This window comes from Lontra canadensis, unplaced genomic scaffold (assembly GCF_010015895.1).
Source record: "Lontra canadensis isolate GAN:19392208 unplaced genomic scaffold, GSC_riverotter_1.0 scaffold41, whole genome shotgun sequence".
Taxonomy (NCBI): Eukaryota; Metazoa; Chordata; class Mammalia; order Carnivora; family Mustelidae; genus Lontra; species Lontra canadensis.
Window position 1 is genome coordinate 10,551,295 of NW_022631035.1, and position 20,225 is coordinate 10,571,519.

Genomic DNA, 20,225 nt, shown 5'->3' on the forward strand with positions numbered 1-20,225 from the left:
TCAGCAGGAAACCTGCTTCCCCCTCTCTCTCTGCCTGCCTCTCTGCCTCCTTGTGATCTCTCTCTCTGTCCAATAAATAAATAAAATCTTTAAAAAAAAAATATATATATATATATGAGGGGGTGCCTGGGTGGCTCAGTGGGTTAAAGCCTCTGCCTTCAGCTCAGGTCATGATCTCAGGGTCCTGGGATCGAGCCCCACATGGGGCTCTCTGCTAGGCAGGGAGCCTGTTTCCCTTCTCTCTCTCTCTGCCTGCCTCTCTGCCTCCTTGTGATCTCCGTCTGTCAAATAAATAAAACCTTTTAAAAATTTTTAAAAATATATGAGAAATACTTATTGTGGAGTCATTAGCATAAAACTAAAAAATATGACAGCACTGCTTCATTCATTCTCAGCGCAAAACTGCCTGATTCCTGACATATCCAACAGTGAGGAAGAGAGGAATCAAATGTTGTTTGCTTCCGGAGAACCAAAGGCCTGTGCTCTCAGAGGGGGTGGGGTTGGAGTGGCAGAAAAGGGAGGGGGATTTAAATGAGATCTGTTAATTTGCAAACTTATCTTTCCAAAGCCAAATCCCCACAGAGGACAGAGAAGTGTGACAGCTGTTCACTTCTTCTCGAGGGTTGTTGGTAGCCGAGCAATCTAACACTGCTGGCAGCCGCCCGTCTATTTTCTTCTTTCAAATCAATTCCAAATGATTGGAATACATGTTTGACTTTTTTTAAACTTTGAGGAATGCTGGATCCACACCATCCCAGTAAAGCTGATTCTGTCCTTTTTGTGAAGACTGCATAAACTTTCTGCGTCATAGACCCTCGCTTTTACAACTGTTACACGAAGAACAAAGTTCTTCCCCCATCTCCATAATTTACCTTTTATTCTTAGAGTGAAAATGGATAAATGCATTTTGGAGAACAAACAAGGGCCCAGTTATAGGTAAACTCAGGTGGCGATGAAAGTATGGTTTAAGTAGTTAATTTCTTCCAAACTTCTATCCAAAAGGACAAAAGTGTGGATGGTTTTCTTGAGCCCGACGGGAGTGGAGGGAAGGTAAAAATGTTTGAAATATTTCATCTGCTAACAGTCACCTATCCTAATTTTATGCTTCTGTATTTGTACCATATCTCTGTATTCTCCCCATGTTTCAGCCTTAATGCATCTTCCCAGGCAAATCAGGCATTTCCTAAAATCAACAGAATGCAGTGACTGTTCAGTTACAAGGAGAGGAAACTGAGGCCCAAGCAAGTTAGATGAGGTAGATGAGATCACAAAGCCAACAAAAAATACAGATAACCAGTTCATTTTTTTTTCTCTGATTTGTTGCTAAGTTTGTTGCTAAGAACTATGCAAGGCCATGGATACACACTCGGGAAATTCTAAGTTAAAAAAGAAAAGTTTAGGGGCGCCTGGGTGGCTCAGTCAGTTAAGCATCTGCCTTTGGCTCAGGTCATGATCCCAGGATCCTGGGATCGAGCCCCATGTGGGGCTCCCTGCTCAGTGAGGAGTCGGCTTCTCCTTCTGCCCCTCCTCCCACTCGTGTATGCGTGTGTATGTGTGCGCATGTGCGTGAGCACACTCTAGGGTTCTCTCCTCAAATAAATAAAATATTTTTTTTTAAGTTGAAAAATAACACAAAAATAATACTGGCTGCTTATGAAATTTGGAAAGACCACCTCAGGTTTGATTTCGCTTTCCATCACCTGGGCACTCCCTCCCACACTTTCGTGAGACACTGGAACCACAAAGTATTCCTCTCCCTCCGGATCAAGTCTGAGTTCCAAAGTCCAGGCAATTGGAATCTCCAGCTCTAGATTATGCAGGCTGGGTTTTCTGCTCCAGAAAACCTCCAGAATGGCAGGGCCTCCTATGTGAGCGGCACGCACTGACCTCTTGGAGGAAGCAATGGAGCCAGGAGAAGCAAGCTCCCGGGGTCTTGGCAGGCAGGAAAGTCAAGTTAGTTAGCTAAAAAACAAAACAGCAGGATGGGAGACATGCCCAAATGAATAAAACCTCCATCATCAGACCTCAAGGCATGCCCCATAGAACAAAGCCAAGTGCAGGTTGACAAAATGCCAACAAAATGTCATGATGAGTTGAGTCATCCAATGGTAAAGAAAACCACTAATATTAATCAACCCGGGCAAACTCTCTTCCCTATAAAGGCTAATGTCTTTTCTTTTTCTAACCAATAAAGCAAGTTTGTCGTAGATGTGCCAAAGGAAAGCTCTTCAATGCTAATTTGGCTCTCCATTTCATACTGAGCTCAGAATACTAACAAAACCTGTTGCTAAGGGACATAGATGCATAGTTGAGTCTAAAATACAAAAATTATATGAATCTAGCTGCTGGAAGAAACCCTTTCTCAGTAGCACCTGGTACCCAGTATCAGAGTCAAGCAATGAACAACGAACACCTTCTGATTTGCAAGGCCTTCTGTACCTCGGCCCCTGCCTATTTCTCCAACATCATGTCTCCTTACTCTGTGAGATGACCCCTACCTTCCAACCACACAGACCTTCTGGACTTCCACGACACTCCTACCACCTCAAACTGCCCGACAGACCAGAGCTGAGTCCGCTTCAGCTTCCACCCCAACACCCGACTCTCCCATTCCCTTTGCTAGATCTCAGCAGATAATCACCTTTCCTTTGAGCTATCAGGACATCACAAATGCGGGTCCACACATCTGCTCCCCATTAGAAACTGAGCTTCTTGCAAGTAGGAATCATGTCTCTGGACAATTCCCAGTGCCTCGCCGTGAACCACACAGAGAAGCATCTAATAAATGTTCAGAGAATGAATTAATGGATGAACGGCCGCATGCATGATTGAACAAGACCCACTCAATCATCGGATGCCCCACTGGATAAACAGAAGTCCTGATTTCCACTGTGCCTGGCACTCTTGTTTGTGTTTTATCTTTAAGCCTCGGGGTCTAGTTTCTGTCTTCATAGGAAGAGTAGAAGGGCTCCCCAGAGAGTCAAAGGTTGGCTCCGCATCAGGATGCACCTGGCATGCTAAAAGCAGTCCAGGTGTGGGAGTCAGAGATCTGTCTTCCAGATCTAGTTTGCCTTCACCTTGACCTTTTCAGTTACTCACGCTCGCTTGGCCATACTCTCTCCATCTATGAAATGAGGTGTTCAACCTGGATAATTTCTGGGATCCTTGCTAGATGCAACCTTCCATGATTGGAAACCGCTTCCATCTTGCCAGGTATGTATTGCCCAAACTCTGTCCCACGAACCTGGGCAACTGGCACATTATCAGAAAACAAATCCTGTATTTATCACTTCGCCAACAGGGAGAGCACCCACATACCGTTTCTGTGCTGTTTTTTCTGTCCAAGAGCCCAGACTCAGTTGGTTCAACAGACGGTGTTTCTGCTCCTTGTAAAGGCAACCGACCTTTGCAACCGAACAGATGATGGGCCACATAGAGGGTCTGAGTCTCTTCCACTCACAGACTACTAGAGGCTCTGAGCAGACGCCTCTCCTTCCTTGTTAACTAAGTTCCTTATTTTAATGGTAGGCAAATTTATAATGACTTGTTTTAAGAAGAATGATTGAAACACCACAGGTCACCATACGGTCAGAACCTCACTCCCATTAAAGCCCCAGTGGCCATATTCCTTGTTTTCATTTCCTCCTGTATTTCCTTCCCGTGTGCTAGTTACTAAGTCAACCCATTTTTCTGTCTCACTTAGGCCCCCTACTCAGATGACCCAGGCTTGCAGCACCTCTAAGTAGCAGCGGCCCCATGCTTCGCCCTCAGGCCCCAGGGATGGATGCCTGACTCAGGGCCAGCCAATCCACAGCTATCCTTTATCACAGTGATGATTTTTCCTTTGCAAGATAGAGAATTTGATCTCAGACCCGAGATTGTAACCAGCCAAACAATGGGTACTGAAACCACAAAGTCATATAGATACAGGGCTAGTAGCACTTTTTAACTACGTGCAGAGGGGCACCTGGGTGGCTCAGTCTTAATCTCATCTCAGGTCTTGATCTCAAAGGCCATGAGTTCAAGCCCCACATTGGGTTCCATGCCAGGTATGGAGCCTACTTAAAAAAAAATTAAATTAAAAAGTAATAAACCAGGGGCACCTGGGTGGCTCAGTGGGTTGAGCCTCTGCCTTCGGCTCAGGTCACGATCTCAGGGTCCTGGGATCGAGACCCGAATCGGGCTCTCTGCTCATTGGGGAGCCTGGTTCCCCACCCCACCCCCGCTGCCTGCCTCTCTGCCTGCTTGTGATCTCTCTCTCTCTCTCTGTCAAATAAATAAATAAAATCTTAAAAAAAAAAAAGTAATAAACCACGGGCCTATTGATGAGTCTGCGGGGCAAAACAGAAAAGACCCTCCCAAGAAAAACAGAATGAGCACCCCTTCAAAGGGAGAGCAAGCAGAGAGAGAGTCAGAAAATGCTTTCTTAGTTCTTCCCAGGCTCAATGATACCTCCTACAATTAGACTCAGTGAAACTCTCCCTAATAAAAACACTTTGACATGAGATAAAATAAAATTCAAAGACACAAACACTTTCATATCCGTGTAATCACTCCACATATCTATATCCATTCTTCCTGGGTCATAACCGTCTTCCCATTCACATTATTGCTGTCTCCATAACCTACTACGTATCAGGTAGGTATCTGCAACTGAAGCTATCCCTTTATTATTACATAGGAGCATGTTCCTATTTTTCACTCTTCTGCCATGGCAGTTACATAGTGAAAAACATGAACTTTGGAATTTAAATGAACTAGATTCAAATCCCAGCTCTAAAAGCCCAAACTCTCTGATCTTAGGCAGGTTATTAATTCTGCGGTCCAATTCCCTCCTTTGTAAATTGGGGATACTTTGACTTCGCTCTCGGGTCTTTATGAAAACTAGAGCTAAGAAGTAGAGTGTTTATCACAAAGCACATAGTAGGGCCTCCAAAATCACTAGTTATTACAGGGTAGGTTCTCAAAACGGAAATGCTGAATCAAAGGGAACAAAAAATCATAGCAGTTTCTGGACACTGCCCAATGGCTTCAGCGAAGACTGAGTCTCTCCATCCCCCTGAGATGTTTTTAGGACAGAAGATCACAGAAGCTTTCCCTCTCCACCCACCCAGCCCACCCCTAACATCTCTGCTTCCCAGCTTTGCCTTAGAATGGGAACGCCCTGGACCTGGGGCTGCGGTCTCACATTAAGACCGTGCTCGCCTCTTAACCTCAGACAGAAAACCAGTAGCTGGCTTCAGTCTATAAACCAAGGAGCCTGACGATGCAGCTGATTCACTATTTCCTGTTTTCCTCTGACTCCATTGGTCCCACTGCGAGCTGCACCACAGGTACTCAACATGGAGATCAGTCTGGGCTCGTTTCAAACAAGCCTCCAACTAGTTGCTGCTGCTCTTTTTCTCCAAGTCCCTCTACACCCTACCTGCACCGGCTCCCAGTGAGTGCATCACACAATAGCCAGGTGAACCAAGACTCCTTCCGAGGCTTCGAGAAACAGGTGAGGTGCATAGTCATTCCTTACGCCCAGGGCTAACGTGGGAGGGAAGCGACGGCCGCTCCTGCCTGAATTCTGCACCCTGCTTGCTTGGACCCTTGGAGCTGCTGGTCCCTGTGTTCCAACCGATCTCCCTGTTTATTATTCCTTTCTTCCCTTTTCACATTGACTCATCAAATACTTGACTTTCTGCCTCACTTCTGCTGCCCACCTGTCCTTTTGCTGTTTGGACTACCTGTCCCACGACCACCCACTGAGCTCTGAGGGATGCTTTATCCTCCTCTAGCTTTTTTCTGGGGTGCCCATCGGCCCCCCCCACCCATAATTAAAGGATACCTCCATCAACACCCTAACAGGGCAACAGGACATGGATGTCTGTCCTAAACTGGAAAAGTTCCTTCCCACCGACCTTACCCCCAGCCACCTGCCCTCCCACCACAACATGCCCTGACAATTTCATCCCATACTGGGCCCTCTCACCCAAGCTGGATCCTAGTACATTCATACATAATTTGATGCCAAACCTACTCTGACCACATTAAGAAAATAAAGATGACTATTAACCCTAATAAATATACACAGACTTGAAAAGACCTTTTGTTAATAATCAATACTCAAGAGGGGCGTCTGGGTGGCCCAGTGGGGTAAGCTTCCAACTCTTGATTTCAGCTTGGGTCATGAGCTCAGGGTCCTGAGATCAAGTCCTGAGTTAGGCTCTGCGCTGGGTGTGGAGCCTGCTTAAGATTCTCTCTCTCCCTCTCCCCCTCCCTCTCCCCTGTTCTCATGGTCGCTCTTGCTCTTAAAAAAGAAAAAAATCAATATTTAAGAGCTTGGTAACACTCAAGTAGAATTTTTTGTTTGTTTGTTTGAAGGCTTACAGGCCTTTTCTAAAAATAAGCTTTGCCTAGCTACAGAGCCTTGGTTCTTACTCATTCCCATTCCCTCTTCAGCTTTGTTTCGTTAGGACTAGGACCATGTGTTACAAGGAAAGGATGCCCTCTTCCCCCACTTCTCAGTGCACTACCTCTGTGTCTGTCCAAGAAAGCTGCCTGTGACAGCCACTGCAAGTGTTCAGTAGATCTCATTACCCCCAAACGGGAGTTCAGTGTGGGGAAGCAATACAGCAACAGCGTGTGTGTGTGTGTGTGTGTGTGTGTGTGTCTGTGTGTGTGTTGTGTGTTTTCCAAGCTAACACCCCCCAATTTAGAAGCATCCAGTCTGTCATTAACAATAGAAAATCAGAAGGAATAGCAGGTAGTCTGCTCACGGACCAGATGGCTAGCCTCTTGTTGTACTCGCTTATTCTACTGAGAAAAACCATATTTCAAGTTCCATTATTACCAGTTTAAGGTTCTCCTCCTACTGACTGCTTTCTTCACCTTCCCAGGTCGAGTGAGACCATTTACCTTCCTGGGTGTCCTGGTTGCTGCTTGTAACAGAATTCATGGGCGTATCACAAGGAGAGCATGAGCGTGCCGCCATGTTTATCTTCCCATGTTATGGGCTGAACTGTGTCCCCCTAAAATTGTTATGTTCAAGTCTTAAAACCCCAGTACCTCCGAATATACCTTACTTGGAAATAGGGTCACTACATTTATCATCACTTAAGATAAGGTTACATGGGATTAAGGGGGGCCTTAATCCAATATGACCAGTGTCATCATAAAAAGGAGATACTTAGACACAGGTGCCCACACAGAGAAAACGCCACACGAACACGAAGGCACAGGCCAGGTGACGAGGCATCTACGTGCCTCCAAGGAATGTCAAAGATGGTCAGCAACCCACCAGGAGCTAAAAGAAAAGCTTGAAATGGATTCTCCTTCCCAGCCCTCAGAAAGAACAACCTGGCCACCACCATGATCTCAGACCCGTGGCCTCCAGAGCTGTGAGACAATAAATTCCTATCATGTGAGCCACCCAATTTGTGTTATCTGTTCTGGCAGCCCTAGAGAAAGACTACATCCCACCAGACTATAGAGCTTCTCAAGGGTAGTGATGGAATTCTATTTGTCTGGGTATTTACATAGCACAGTGCAAGGGGCAGGTAATTTAATGGTTCGATAATGTTTGTTAAATTCAACTAAAAAAATATATGGTCCTCGGCACCCCCAGCCTTCTCAACCATCCCACACGCCCTTACCCAGCCAACACTGACTCTCTTGTCCTTAGCCAGATCACATCAGGGGAAAAAAAAAAAAAAAAAAAAGATTGAAATTGGGGATGGGAAAAGTTATTTTAACCCTAATGTATCAGGATCTCTCAATCTCACTTTTTTTTTTTTTTTTTTTTTTTTGACAGAGAGAGCACAAGTAGAGCCACAAGCAGAGGGAGAGGGAGAAGCAGGTTCCTTGCTGAGCAAGGAGCTCACTGCCAGCTGGATCCCAGGACCCGGGGATCATGACCTGAGCCGAAGGCAGCCGCTTAACCACTGAGTTACCCAGGTGTCCCTCAATCTCACACTTAAATCAACTCCAGAACTAAATCTGTAATTTTTTTTTCTACTTTACCTATAAAAATGGAAGCTCATTCAGGAAGAAAGTCCCAAGCAAGACGACTTGGCAAGCCATTCAAGAGATGACATAGCTGGCAGGTCCTGTCTACCTGGCTGGGTCTTACGTGCTCCTTAACCACACAGCAAGGTGATGCAAAAAGTGCCCTGTCCCTTTCCTGACTCTGAAGGCAGGTGAGTCCACCCACCCGCCTCCCCCACTTTACTGACCCTGAGCTGAATGAAGTCACTGAGGAGAAAGCAGGTGACTACGTACTGGTCACACTGAGAAAGAACACACTGGGAGCTTCAGAGCTATAGGTCACTGTGTTTTTTAAACCAAGATAATGAAAGATAAGTTAATTGAACCTATCAATTGTTTCCGTGTATTTATCTTTTAAATGGAATTTTTCTGAAATTGAAAATACCCACACACAAGATTTATGAACTCTCTTGCCAGTACCCAATATCCTGCTAGAGAGAGTAACTTTGGTAAAACAAAGAACATTCTGGAACATCTCCCATAAGGTAAGTAAAATTCAGAAGTGCACTGAACAGTTTTCCTCTCTAACTGACTTTTGATGATTCTAGAAAAAGGAAAAGCCCTAAGAAATGGAAAAGGCAGGTTGGCAGGTTATAAAAAATGAAAATTGCAGCTGTGGCCATGCTCTGGAAAATATTCCCTGACTTAGCTAGACGTTGATCATTGAACCAACAGCTTGCTTATATAATTACAGTGTGCCTATAAACCCAGGTGATATGATATACTTGTTTAACTATTAACCTCTGGATTTCCTGGAGTTTCCACAATCAAGGAAAAAAAAAAAACCTCTAAAAGTATGAGAGAGGATATATTCCATTTATTAACTTATTGTGATCATAAGTAATAACAATAGTATATAGCTTGGTAAGAAAAAGGAAATTCTTAGAAAATACAAACGAGGTCTTTTAAGCTTCGGGTATTTTGCTTGGATATCTCTTTTTTATTCTTCTAAGGAACTGTTGTGCCTATATGAACAATCTCTTGGTGCCCCTGGATTCTTGAAGTCAAGTGAGATTCCTTCTCCATCCGGACCTTGGATCCCGGGCACAATTTCCTCATCAGCTCTGAAATTCATGTTGATACTTGCACACTCACTGTAAAAATTTCCCTGAGCCCCTTCTCAACCCTTGGACCTCCCGACTCTCGGTATCTCTTCTGGGAATATCTAGGATTCTAGCTTCCAGTCTACACACTTCTGTGCTTTTCTTAACCTCCTACTAGGCAATGAGCTTCTTAGGGCTAGACAGAAAGGAAGAAGGCAGCAAATTTATGTTCACAGTGAGCCTGGCACAGCACAATGCCTCAAACCCAGCAGCGTGCCCAATAAATATTTGCTGAAGAAATGATTCCAAGCACTGGCCAAAACACATGATGTAGATAAACTTCCCTAATTTTCATAACAATCCTGTGAAGGAGTGTTGGTCTCTCCATTTAGCTGGTAAAGAAACCAAAGCTAGAGGGTAAGAAGATTTTTCAAGCCTCATAGCAAGTAAGTAGGAGACCAGGGCACGGTGCTCCTCTGTCTAGTTGCACAAGCTCAATGTCTTAAATGGAACCATCTATCCCAACTTGACTGGTTGAACTAATCTGGACAAACCCCTTACGCGAGCTCTCCCTTTAGGCATGTTCAGAGTCTCTGGGATTATGTTTTTCAAATGGCAGCGGAGTTTGGGGCACATGAAGGAGTCAAGAAAGCGGGGAGAATACGGTTATCACGATTTCAAATACCAGAGAGGTTGTTTCCGTACCTTCACTCCAAAAGAACTCCCATACTCTTTACCATTCTGTTCCTGCTGGTTCTTCAGAGTCTAGCCTTACCCTTATCTCTAACCCATTCCTCCCGTGTCCAACTGGAGCGGGGAGAATGGAGGAAGGGAATAAATAACTTGTCACTCAACATCCAGACCATCTATCCCCATGGCCTCTGCATGGGATCCCTGGGAAATGACTGAAACATAGGTGTGACTGTCCTGCTTTGGCTGGAGAGAAAAGTCAAGAGAGAGAGTTAATTCCCCACTCCCCCAGCTGCCTCCTCTACCACAAAAAGAGAGAATTCTAGTTTCTTCCACACCATCTAGTACAAGAGGAAAGCAGTGGACAGGTAGGCTCACTCGCAATTTCAAGGAAATGAACTTGTTCTGGTCATGTTCTTACTACTGTTTAAAAAAAGTTTAACTGAGAGGTGCAGGGAAACACCTAAAGTTTGGAGCTGCTCCATTACAGCCTGTAAGACAGCTAATGGAATCAATATTCATTGCTGATGTTTAACAGTAACTTCCTGTCTGGACAGTATCTATCAGTAGACCAGTTGTAACCAGCTTCCTTCTACCCATGGATACTTTGTACTTGGAATTCAACCTTAACACTCAGAATGAGTCAGACTTGCTATCCCATGATCAACAGAGGCTTAAAGGAACACGTCAAAAGGAACCTTTACATAGGAAGACACTGGACAGCCCCTCCTAATTATCATACCCAGCCCTGGTGTATGCAAATTCATACAGAATCCACTCATGTTTTCTACCACCAATGCTGTCTTCTGGGTAATGGGTTCATAAATGTATTATGGGGTAACTTAACTCAAGTGGAGTAGCCAGGAGCTCAGGTTCTCGGGTCAGGCAGACCTTGATTAAAGTCACTGTTGTGCTGTCAACCGTGCCATCAAAGGCAAGTTCCTTGACCTCTCTGGCCTCAGCTTGCTCCTATACAAAATGGGGCATCACCTCACCACACACTAGTAAGGGGACAAGGAGATAATTCAGATCGGTGATTAAGCACAGCTTCTTGAATACAGAAAGGATCTGCAGCGTTGCTACCATCTAGTAGAGTAAGAACTATAGCCCTCCCCTGTATGTGACTTAAACTTACCTCACTCTGGGTATGGTGAGTGAATCTGGACTCATACTACTGAGGCGACTCTGTCTCCCGTTAGCTTCCATCCCTACCTCTTCCCTCCCTTCCTTTGCAGAACATCTCCCTGGACCATCCTTCCTACATACACATAATACCCACAGTTTAAGTGACTCTGTAAGCAAAAGGATACTCATTCCCCAAACAAAAGTGTCCACCCAGGGGTGGGAGAGTCAATGTGATACACCAGCTCTAACTTCACAGGCGATGATAAGTGCAAAGCTCTCTGGGTAAGATGTGTAAGATCCTACACCCAGAGGGAAGCTTCCATCTTCTCTCCACACAAAAGAAACGATGGACCTTCTAGGCTGGCTCATGATCAGAATCAACAAAGCCAGGCAACCATGGCAGTGAGAAATTGTTTTTACTTTATCGGTTTTTCAACAAAATGTGAGATCAGGAAGGGGAGAAGGAAGGGAGCAGGGGAAGAACGAATGAACAGCTTCTCAGTGGGAGGGGCAATTAAGAAAAGAAATCTGAAGCAAACAGGAAGAGTGCAGCTGAGGGGAAAGGACCCCAGGATGGGCTGCCGGAGACCGGTAAATGAGTTCGGCGGAAATGAGCAATGGCCTACAAATCCCATAACCAGGAGAAGCACCACTCAGACATTTCCTGTGGGCTGGGCCTCAGAGGTCGCTGGTGGAGTAGCTGCCCAGGTTAAGAACTTCCAATTAAAGCCAAAGAGGAATGTAATATGGAGGCCCCATCATGAAAAGATTCCATTACTTGATTGAAATAAGTCATAAAGGGCAAGGTCAGCAAACGTATTTTGAAAAAGGCCCAACAGTAACTATTTTGGGCTCTGTGGGGCATAATGTCTCCATCACTACTATTCAACTCTACCACTGCTCGGGGGGTAAAAGTAGTCCGGGACAACACATAAATGCACATACACAGTTGTGTCTTAATAAAACTTTATTTGTAGACACTGACTTTGAATGTTATATGATTTTCATGTGTCACGAAATATTACTCTCTGGGGTTGTTTTTCCTATTTTTAGCTCATGGGCTATCCTTAAACATGGGTGAAGCTACAGTTTCCAACTTCCCTGAGAATGAGCATGGGCCCCGTGGTCAGACAGGCTTGTCTTTGCATCCTGCCTCTGCTGCTTACTGGTTATCCAGCCGCAGGCACGTCATTAACTCACTTGAGCCTCAGTTTCCCCATTTGTAAATTAACAGTAATGGTAATTATCCCCAAAGGATTTATGTGAAGTTCAAAGGCATAACACGTGAAAAGTCATTCCCATAATAGATGAGGATGAGGATGAGGATAGCACGGAGTGTTGGGGTGTGGGCTGAGATCCACATCTAGACCTACAGCTACTAAAAAAAAAAAAAGGTTGATCCCAATCCAACTATCTAACTTAAGGAGGGATAAAGAGACTCGAATATAAAGCAGACAATGGGCTATCCAGCAAAGGTCTATTTAATGCTTCAACTCACAAGTGAACTTGACTCCACTACAATGCTTTGATAGACTTCATGTGACTGGATTATAACCTGAATATCCTTTCAGTGCAGAAAGGGGTTTTATGGGCTGCATACGCAACTGTATGGACCAGCTCAGGAAAGGAAGACCCTATGAGGAGACAGGGCAAAAACCAATCCCAGGACAGAAGGGGGGCAGCATGGACATCAGGGGTGGGTTAGGAGGAAGTGGGGAATTGTTGCATGTGGGGGTTATCCTTGCAGAATTCCCTGTTTTGTCATTGAGCTGCAGCTGTTGAAAACTTTCAGGTTATCCCTGACAACCCTTCAGAGGCTCAAGTGCTGAGGTAACTTACAAAGAGCTGTTGAGACCAGCACAGGATGGGAGCCATTCACTCCCGTCCCATCTCATCGGATCCTGAAGACAGCTCATCTTAGTTCCGCGTATATTTTTTTCTTTTTTAATTTGACAGACAGAGATCACAAGCTGGCAGAGAGGCAAGCAGAGAGAGAGAGGGGAAAGCAGGCTTCCCACTGAGCAGAGAGCCAGATGCGGGGCTCAATCCCAGGACCCTGATCATGACCTGAACCGAAGGCAGAGGCTTAACCCACTGAGCCACCCAGGTGCCCCAGTTCTGCATATTTTTAAAAGAAGCAGCCTAGGATCAGATCACCTATAAATCTGTCTAGAGGACATTGGTGGCAGAAATGACACTTCTTCAGCCATCTAAATTGTCATTTATGCTATTCTTGCAACTTCCAAATAATGAAGCCAAGATCTAATGGGCATATTAATGCAAACAAGGCAACAGAGGAAGAAAATTACCTTATAATTTAATTACCCCAAACCTCTGATGAAATGTGGAGGAAAGTGATAGAGACCCCCCCACTGATTAAAAATACTCCGTCAGACATTTATTGAGTACTTATTATTTATCAGCACAATGCTAAAAGAGGTAGAGACACAAAGATCTACAAGAAGAGATGTTAGCTACCCAGCAGGGGCTTTCAGAGATCGTCCATAAAAGGCAAATAACAATTACAGTGGTTAAAACTTGCAGCTGTAGAGTGTAAGCACTGGGAATTAAAATGAGAATATTTGCAAAATATCCCCTGGCAGAGAACTGGGAGGAAGCCCCACCACCATGATTCATGGATCGCCATTTCTTGGGTACAGGAAAAGAAACCCTACTGTTTGGCCTGTCAGCCCATTTTGCCAGCACGCTCCCCACAAAAGCAAACAAAACAAAACAAAAGTGTGAAATATACTAAAGATTCTGAAGAAAAAAAAATGCTTTATAGATGTGGACTGCTAATCTTTGCGTGTTGTTTAGTGAAAAGAACTTTGGGACAGAGAATCAGGGGACTAAATTCCACCTCCGGCTGTCTACAGGCAAATCACTTTCCTGCAAAGCTTCAGTTTACTCATTTGTAAAATGAGCTGATTAGACTACAAAACTCCTTTCCTAGCTCTAAATTCTATCACTGAATATCAGGATACATAAATAAGCAAGTTCACTAAAGAAGGCTATGATAAGACCTTGTGATTGTCATATAATTTGGGATGATATCAAAGTTGACCACAGCCTTAGTTTTTCTAACAAATCTCACAAACTAAACCACTTTTATGATGCGCATGATTGCACATGGGGCTTAAAAATAAAAAGGCGACTTTTCTGCAACAGTGCATAGAACACAGCCAGGTTCTAGGCAAGAATTATTTATGAAACTAAAGAAAAGCTACTTTTGCCTGTAGAGATTAACTGAAAATGCAGAAATTGTCCAGAAGTAAGTCATTTTTCCATACTAGAATTTTAATCAGATCAATCCTTTTTTTTTCTTATTTTTAATATGGATCTAGATAGCTATAAAAGTATAACAAAATGAATTTATGAAATATGTTAGGTTTACTTAAGACATTTGGGTTAAAATTAAAATTAGAACTCACCGGGGAACTAAACAGTTGAGACACATGGGACCCAACTCTCAACCCGTGATTATCTAAGCTTTGCAATTTTGGAATGTTCTGTCCTAACTCTGGAAATAATTTGATCCCCAAATTAAAACTTCAAGATACATTTTATGAGAAAAACTCAAACACATAAAACACAAATGTCAAAAAAAGGGGGGATTTCAACTTTCTTTTTTTTTACTAAAAAATGCAAATGACAGTAAGTACTAACACCTTCAATCAAATTGGCAAAGATTTTTTTTTTTTTTTTTCCAAATTACGAGACCTAGGATGAAGGAAAGTAGCCATAGTCTTTCTGGACAGCAATTTATTTGGTGGTATTTACTGCGATGCTTAAACCAGAGAATGAGCACTCCCAGACATTGATGGGAATAAGAATTCGTGTTAGGTCTCTGGAGGGCAATTTGGCAATATGTCCATGCCCTCTGACCTAGCACTTCCATTTCTAGGAATTCATTTTAAAGACATAATTGGGCAAATGCACAAATGTATGTTCATGGCATTCATTCCAATGTTGCTTATAGGCGGAAAAAAAAAAAAAGAACTATATGAAACTCTACCTGGAGATTAATTAAACAGCTACATCCTTACAAATTAAAATAAGCAACTGTTTAAAAGAATGGGGTAAGTGAATGTGTGTGAATAGGGAAAGATCCCACGACACATGGCAGAGTATAAAGCAAGTTGCAAAGTATCATCTATTGCGTGCAAAATAGCACTTACGTGTATGTATGCAGTCACGTATGTGCGTACAAATGTAAGGAGATGTTTACCGAAAAGTCACCAGTAATTAGCTCTGGATGGTATGAGCTGGAGTGATTTTTAGTTTTCTTATTATGAAATTCTCTTTGGCTTATTTTGTTTTCAATGAGTGTATATCATTTTTATAATAGAAGAAATCTATTTTTAAAAGGTGGAACAGAAAAGGACAGTGGGGAAGAATTTGATATCCAGAACCTGGGATTTCGTCTAAGGCCACAGTCTACAGAATAACATACAAGCTGAGCTGACCCTCATGGTAACTTCATAATATTGAAAGTGAATAAACATGAAGGTTCTGTTGAAGTAAACAAAAGACAACTGAATATTATGAATGTAGAAATACATTCACTTGGGAGGCACATGGGTGGCTCAGGTGATTAAGGACCAGACTCTTGGTTTCCACTCAGGTCATGATCTCAGGGTCATGAGATCAGGCCTTGCCTCAACTCTATACTGGGCATGGAACCTGCTTCAGATTCTCTCTCTCCCTCTGTCCCTCCTCCACTCAAAAAAAAAAAAAAAAATATATATATATATATATATATATACACACACACACATATGTAGATATATTCACTTGGAAATATCTCACGGTATATTGATAAGTGAAACAAAAGGTAACTAAATAGGCATTAGGTCTATACACACTTTACATTTATTCATACACATATATAGGGACCATTAAAAAAAAAAAAAGTCCAAAAGCATATAAGCCAAAATGTATGCTGTGGTCACTAGTGAGTCTTACTTTCCTTTATTTTTAAACGTTTCTATAATGAACAAGTGCTATGTGTGTACTTTTTTCTTTGGTTCTAAAAATATTCCTTACAGATCTTTCAGATTTTAAAATACTAGAAAGTAGTTCCAATGAGATAAATCTCAGCCCTTTGTAACTCCAGCATCAAATGGACCACCACGAGAGCCCCTCAGAACCCCCGCAGCTGACACTCAGTGGGTTGTGAAGTGCTGAATGCCACACTGACACAAAACAAGCTCGGGGAAACCCAAGGTACCTATTCTGATTTTGTGTCCTGAGATGTACGGGGTTATAAAACATCCTGGCTCAGATTACAGGCTAAGCATGACAAGTCTGTCTGGTACAACCTAACAAAGGAATTTATACAGAATGAGAAATTTACACATTTCATTTCCCAGGGTGGAATGAATTACAGAAGAAAAGAGCCCCTAGGAGTGTCTGCCCCACTCCTACATGCTTTTGAATTATGCCTTCCGTGCATTTCCTCCAACACGATTTACCCAGTACTGTCTTAAACTAAGGGAAGCTAGTATTTTTAAAAGGTGAAAAGAGGGAGAAGGGAGAGAGAGTGCCTTTCTTACAGAGTCAAACTTTGTATTTTCAGGTGAACAGGGAGATGCCGGACCTCCGGACCTCCCTCTCTCCCTTCCTCCCTCAAATCATCATGGCTAATAACAATAGTTTTTCTCTCCCGAGTAATGTAGATGACACATTTTTCCTGTAGCTTGTCTTCCTGTAATGTGCAGGAATTCCTGCACTTTCTGGGTGCCCTTCCTGTTAACTTACATTTCAGATTTCCTCAAAAGGCATTCTACCACTTTAATATTTGAAAAATGTCAGCTCAACCCCAGACAGCTAATATAAACAAGCTGAAAAGCATACCACCTAAAGTTACAACTGTGGAAAACAAAATTTCTTTTTAAGAAATTCTTTCTCGGAATCTCACTGTTGGTAAGGCTGGAAAGAAGAAGCCCGGTCCTTCCAGCTCCCAGGGAGTCTGTAATTCCTTTGCCTCTGCTCTGCCTTAAATTAGAGGTCTGTGAGACCGAATTATAGTGATCTAGAAAGTTCGTAAAGGTCCTTTGGATTGAACACGTGGGTAAATTCTTCAATACCATGAGGTTGTATCCACCTTTCACTTTTAACTCCCATTCCATTTGGTTGTAGTATTACAAAGCAGTTTGGTACTGCAAAAAATGTCTTGGCCCCTTGAGACTACTGTAGCCGAATTAGGCCAATTCCATACTCAATATCCAAGCCAAGGCTCCCATGCCATTTCTGAAATGATCATTGCTTCTTTGTATCGATAATTTTCCTTTTGGACAGGAACACTGGCACCAGATGTACCTTCCAAAGAGGACTCAATTAAGAAAATCATTTGGCTAACTAGGAACTGATTGGAGGAACCACCAGTAGCTGATCTATCATGGGCACACTCCTCATGGAGGTGTGCCATGCTAGTGCCTTCTCCTTTCCCAACTCAGCTCTATTGGGACAGAGCTACCTTCAGAGTGAGCCAAAAAAAAAAAAAAAAAAAGTAGAAAAGGAACCTGATTTACTTTAGACCCTAAGGTCCATAGATAAGATCATTATAATACCATCTTCTTCATGAAACCTTCTTATCTCCCAGAGAGATCACTACCATCTCTAAAGTCCCAACTGGGCCATTTCTTTTCACTATCTATGCAATTATCTTGTATCATAATAATTTGCACACATGCTTTCTAAATGGTAAGTTCCTTGAAGGAGACAAGTACATTTTAAATATTTTGTATGCCCCCTAATCTTATGCAATATATATATATATATATATATATATATATATACACACACACATATAAAATATATATACACACACGATATATAATGCATACATACACTAATACGACATACACATACATATGTATACATCTATTAAACTGAATTGAATAAATGAGCGTATTCCAAATGCAAAGTAACTAAATGCCAGCTCTTTAATACCTCAAAGCCTGGAATGTCCATTCTAAGCTGTTATGTCTCTGCTTAGGAGACCGTAGGTTTCCCCTCTACTAAGGAACACCTGTACTTCATAATGCCTGTTCCTAGGTTCTTCAGCCCTCTGAGCTTTCCAAATTCCCATTCTTGCCTCATGGTCAAGGAAAACACAGTCCTACTTTGAACTCCTGAGTACATATATCACTTCCTTCTTGGTCGAGATGTGTGATTCCCATCAGGTAGAATTCAACAAAATCCAAAAAAAAAAAGGCAGAAAGCTTATGAGACACTTTAATTTCACTGGGTCTTACCCATGCACATAGTGTCCCTGGTAGCCTTATTCACCTATCCCTAACTCACCTCTTCCTTCCACACATTCTCATATGGCATACGCTTTCTCTATAGCAAAGGATTTGTTCTGAAACGAGCAGTGACTTAGGGTCCTAGAGGCACCTGACAGCACCCCCTCAGTTCTCTGGTGCCATGTCAGGAATTTTTTAAATCCCCTCCCCAGTATCACATTAAGCCTGCAAAATACAACTGTGTTAAAAAAAAAAAAAATGGAAAAAGAAAAAAATTAAAAACAACAACCCTGAATTTCTGACCTCTTATAGTTGTCCAAATACACATAATTACACACTTAAAAGATTTCATTATGATTTTCAACGAAACGGTGCATTCCCCCCCATGTTGGTGTAATGCTTAAAAGTACAGTTTTTCTCCCCATATTTGCCCCACCAGATGCAAAGCATCTCCTAAACAGGGAGACATAAAACATCTATGTCCTCACTGCTGCTTCTAAATACTGTGAGCCAATAAGCAATTGGTGTGCAGTGCAAAATCTCAGAAGAGAAAGACTTCTCGTCTGCTTTTTTGGTAATATGCTATTATTCACACTTCACCTTTACTTCCTTTAAAAATCAAAAGTTGCTTAATGTTCAAAGCGGTATCAATGAAAATTCAGCTAAAAACAGGGACCGCAACGCTTTATTCCCAAAGGAATATAAGATTACATTAATTTACGACTAGTTTAACTCAACTTTTACCTTTCACCGGCACCTACAGACTTTTTAAAAGTTTGTATTCCTGTTGCACATAAAATTACTTATAATGTGTGTGCATACTAAAGAATTTTACAATTATATAAAGCACTGCACATTTAGACGCTACCAACCTGCTCTATCTCTCCTGACTGTGCAAAAGGCAAAAAGAGCTCAGTAATCCTAGCAGAAGAATGCAAATAACGTCAATGCACAGCTGAACTGCAAGCCCTGCCTTACAGGAACTCTCTGTGTCTGCAAAAAAAAAAAGACACATACTAAACAGGAAATGCAACTGAGCTGTGGAAAACCTCAAACTTAAAAATGCAATCGCCAGGCAAAAATTGCATCCATGCATTCATAAATGCATGCGTAACCCTTTGCATTTTTGCAAGTAATGCAAATAGGCTCTTACCTTTCGACTGAGACATTTTCCCCTTTCCTTTGATGGGGGAGGGGAGCACAAAAGACTTTGCCTTGCTTCTCTTCTGTAGCTAGTTTTGCAACAAAGATGCAAGCTGCAGGCGTGCAATCTTCATGCAAGTGGAGTTTCTCTTGACCGATGCAGCAGATGGACTTTCAGGGAATCAAGATGGAAATGCACACCTTGCAAAACAGACTGGAAAGTGATTTTTCCCCCAGTTGCAACGTTAGGGAAGGCTGTGCTGCAGCTACATGATGGGCCAGGGCTGGCAGCTAAAAGCTCCAAACTTGGAACTGAGTATCTTAGTGCGCAGACGTCCTTCCTGCGAAGGGCGCGGGGGCCGCTGGGTAATGTAGTTCCGAGCAGAGTCCACGGGGCTCTGATTTAAGGAAACGTGGTCGCTTGGGTCGCTGAGCGAGATGACTGGGTGCGCCCAGATAAACAAGTCAGACATGCAGTCCGTAGTAAGTGATGCGGCCAAAAACCGGCAGGGCCAAGGCGAGGGAGCATTTTTTGTTACCGAAAAGCCCCTGAAGCAACAGTTGAAGAACATTAGGTTAGCTGAAAAGCATTTGGCTCGCTGAGAAGGTCGTCTTGGCTGTTTCGTGTTTGCAGGGCAGCACCTGTTGTCCCTGCGTGGAGACGTTTTACCCACCCCCCCACCTCCATTTTAAAAAACAAAACAACACAATACATTTTTCTCGCTTGGAGAATTGGTTGGTGATTTGGCTGGCTAGAGGTAAGATTACCTTTGCAACCGAAGAGAAGATGGCAAAGTTTTTTAGGCAGAAATGATCCAGGTGGGTGATTTTCCAGGAACCTGAAATTCATTACAGGGGGTTGGGGGGATGGGGGCTAGTTCTCATTTCTTGAAGGGTTAAAGAGGAAGTTCTGCTTTTTATGTGTCTTAAGCTAACTTTATCA

The 20,225-nt window shown here is 42.9% G+C and overlaps 1 protein-coding gene across 2 annotated transcripts in view; it reads right to left on the bottom strand.

Annotated features, from left to right (window-relative positions):
- MAP2K6 (mitogen-activated protein kinase kinase 6) overlaps positions 1–19,600 on the bottom strand; it is a 117,286-nt gene extending 97,686 nt beyond the window's left edge. For both annotated transcript variants that reach the window (XM_032870745.1, XM_032870744.1), the window contains exon 1: positions 19,293–19,600. In XM_032870745.1, coding sequence (XP_032726636.1) covers positions 19,293–19,308 — 16 coding nt within the window. In that variant the 5' untranslated portion in view covers positions 19,309–19,600. The remainder of the gene's footprint in view (positions 1–19,292) is intronic.
- Between the last annotated feature and the right edge of the window lie 625 nt (positions 19,601–20,225).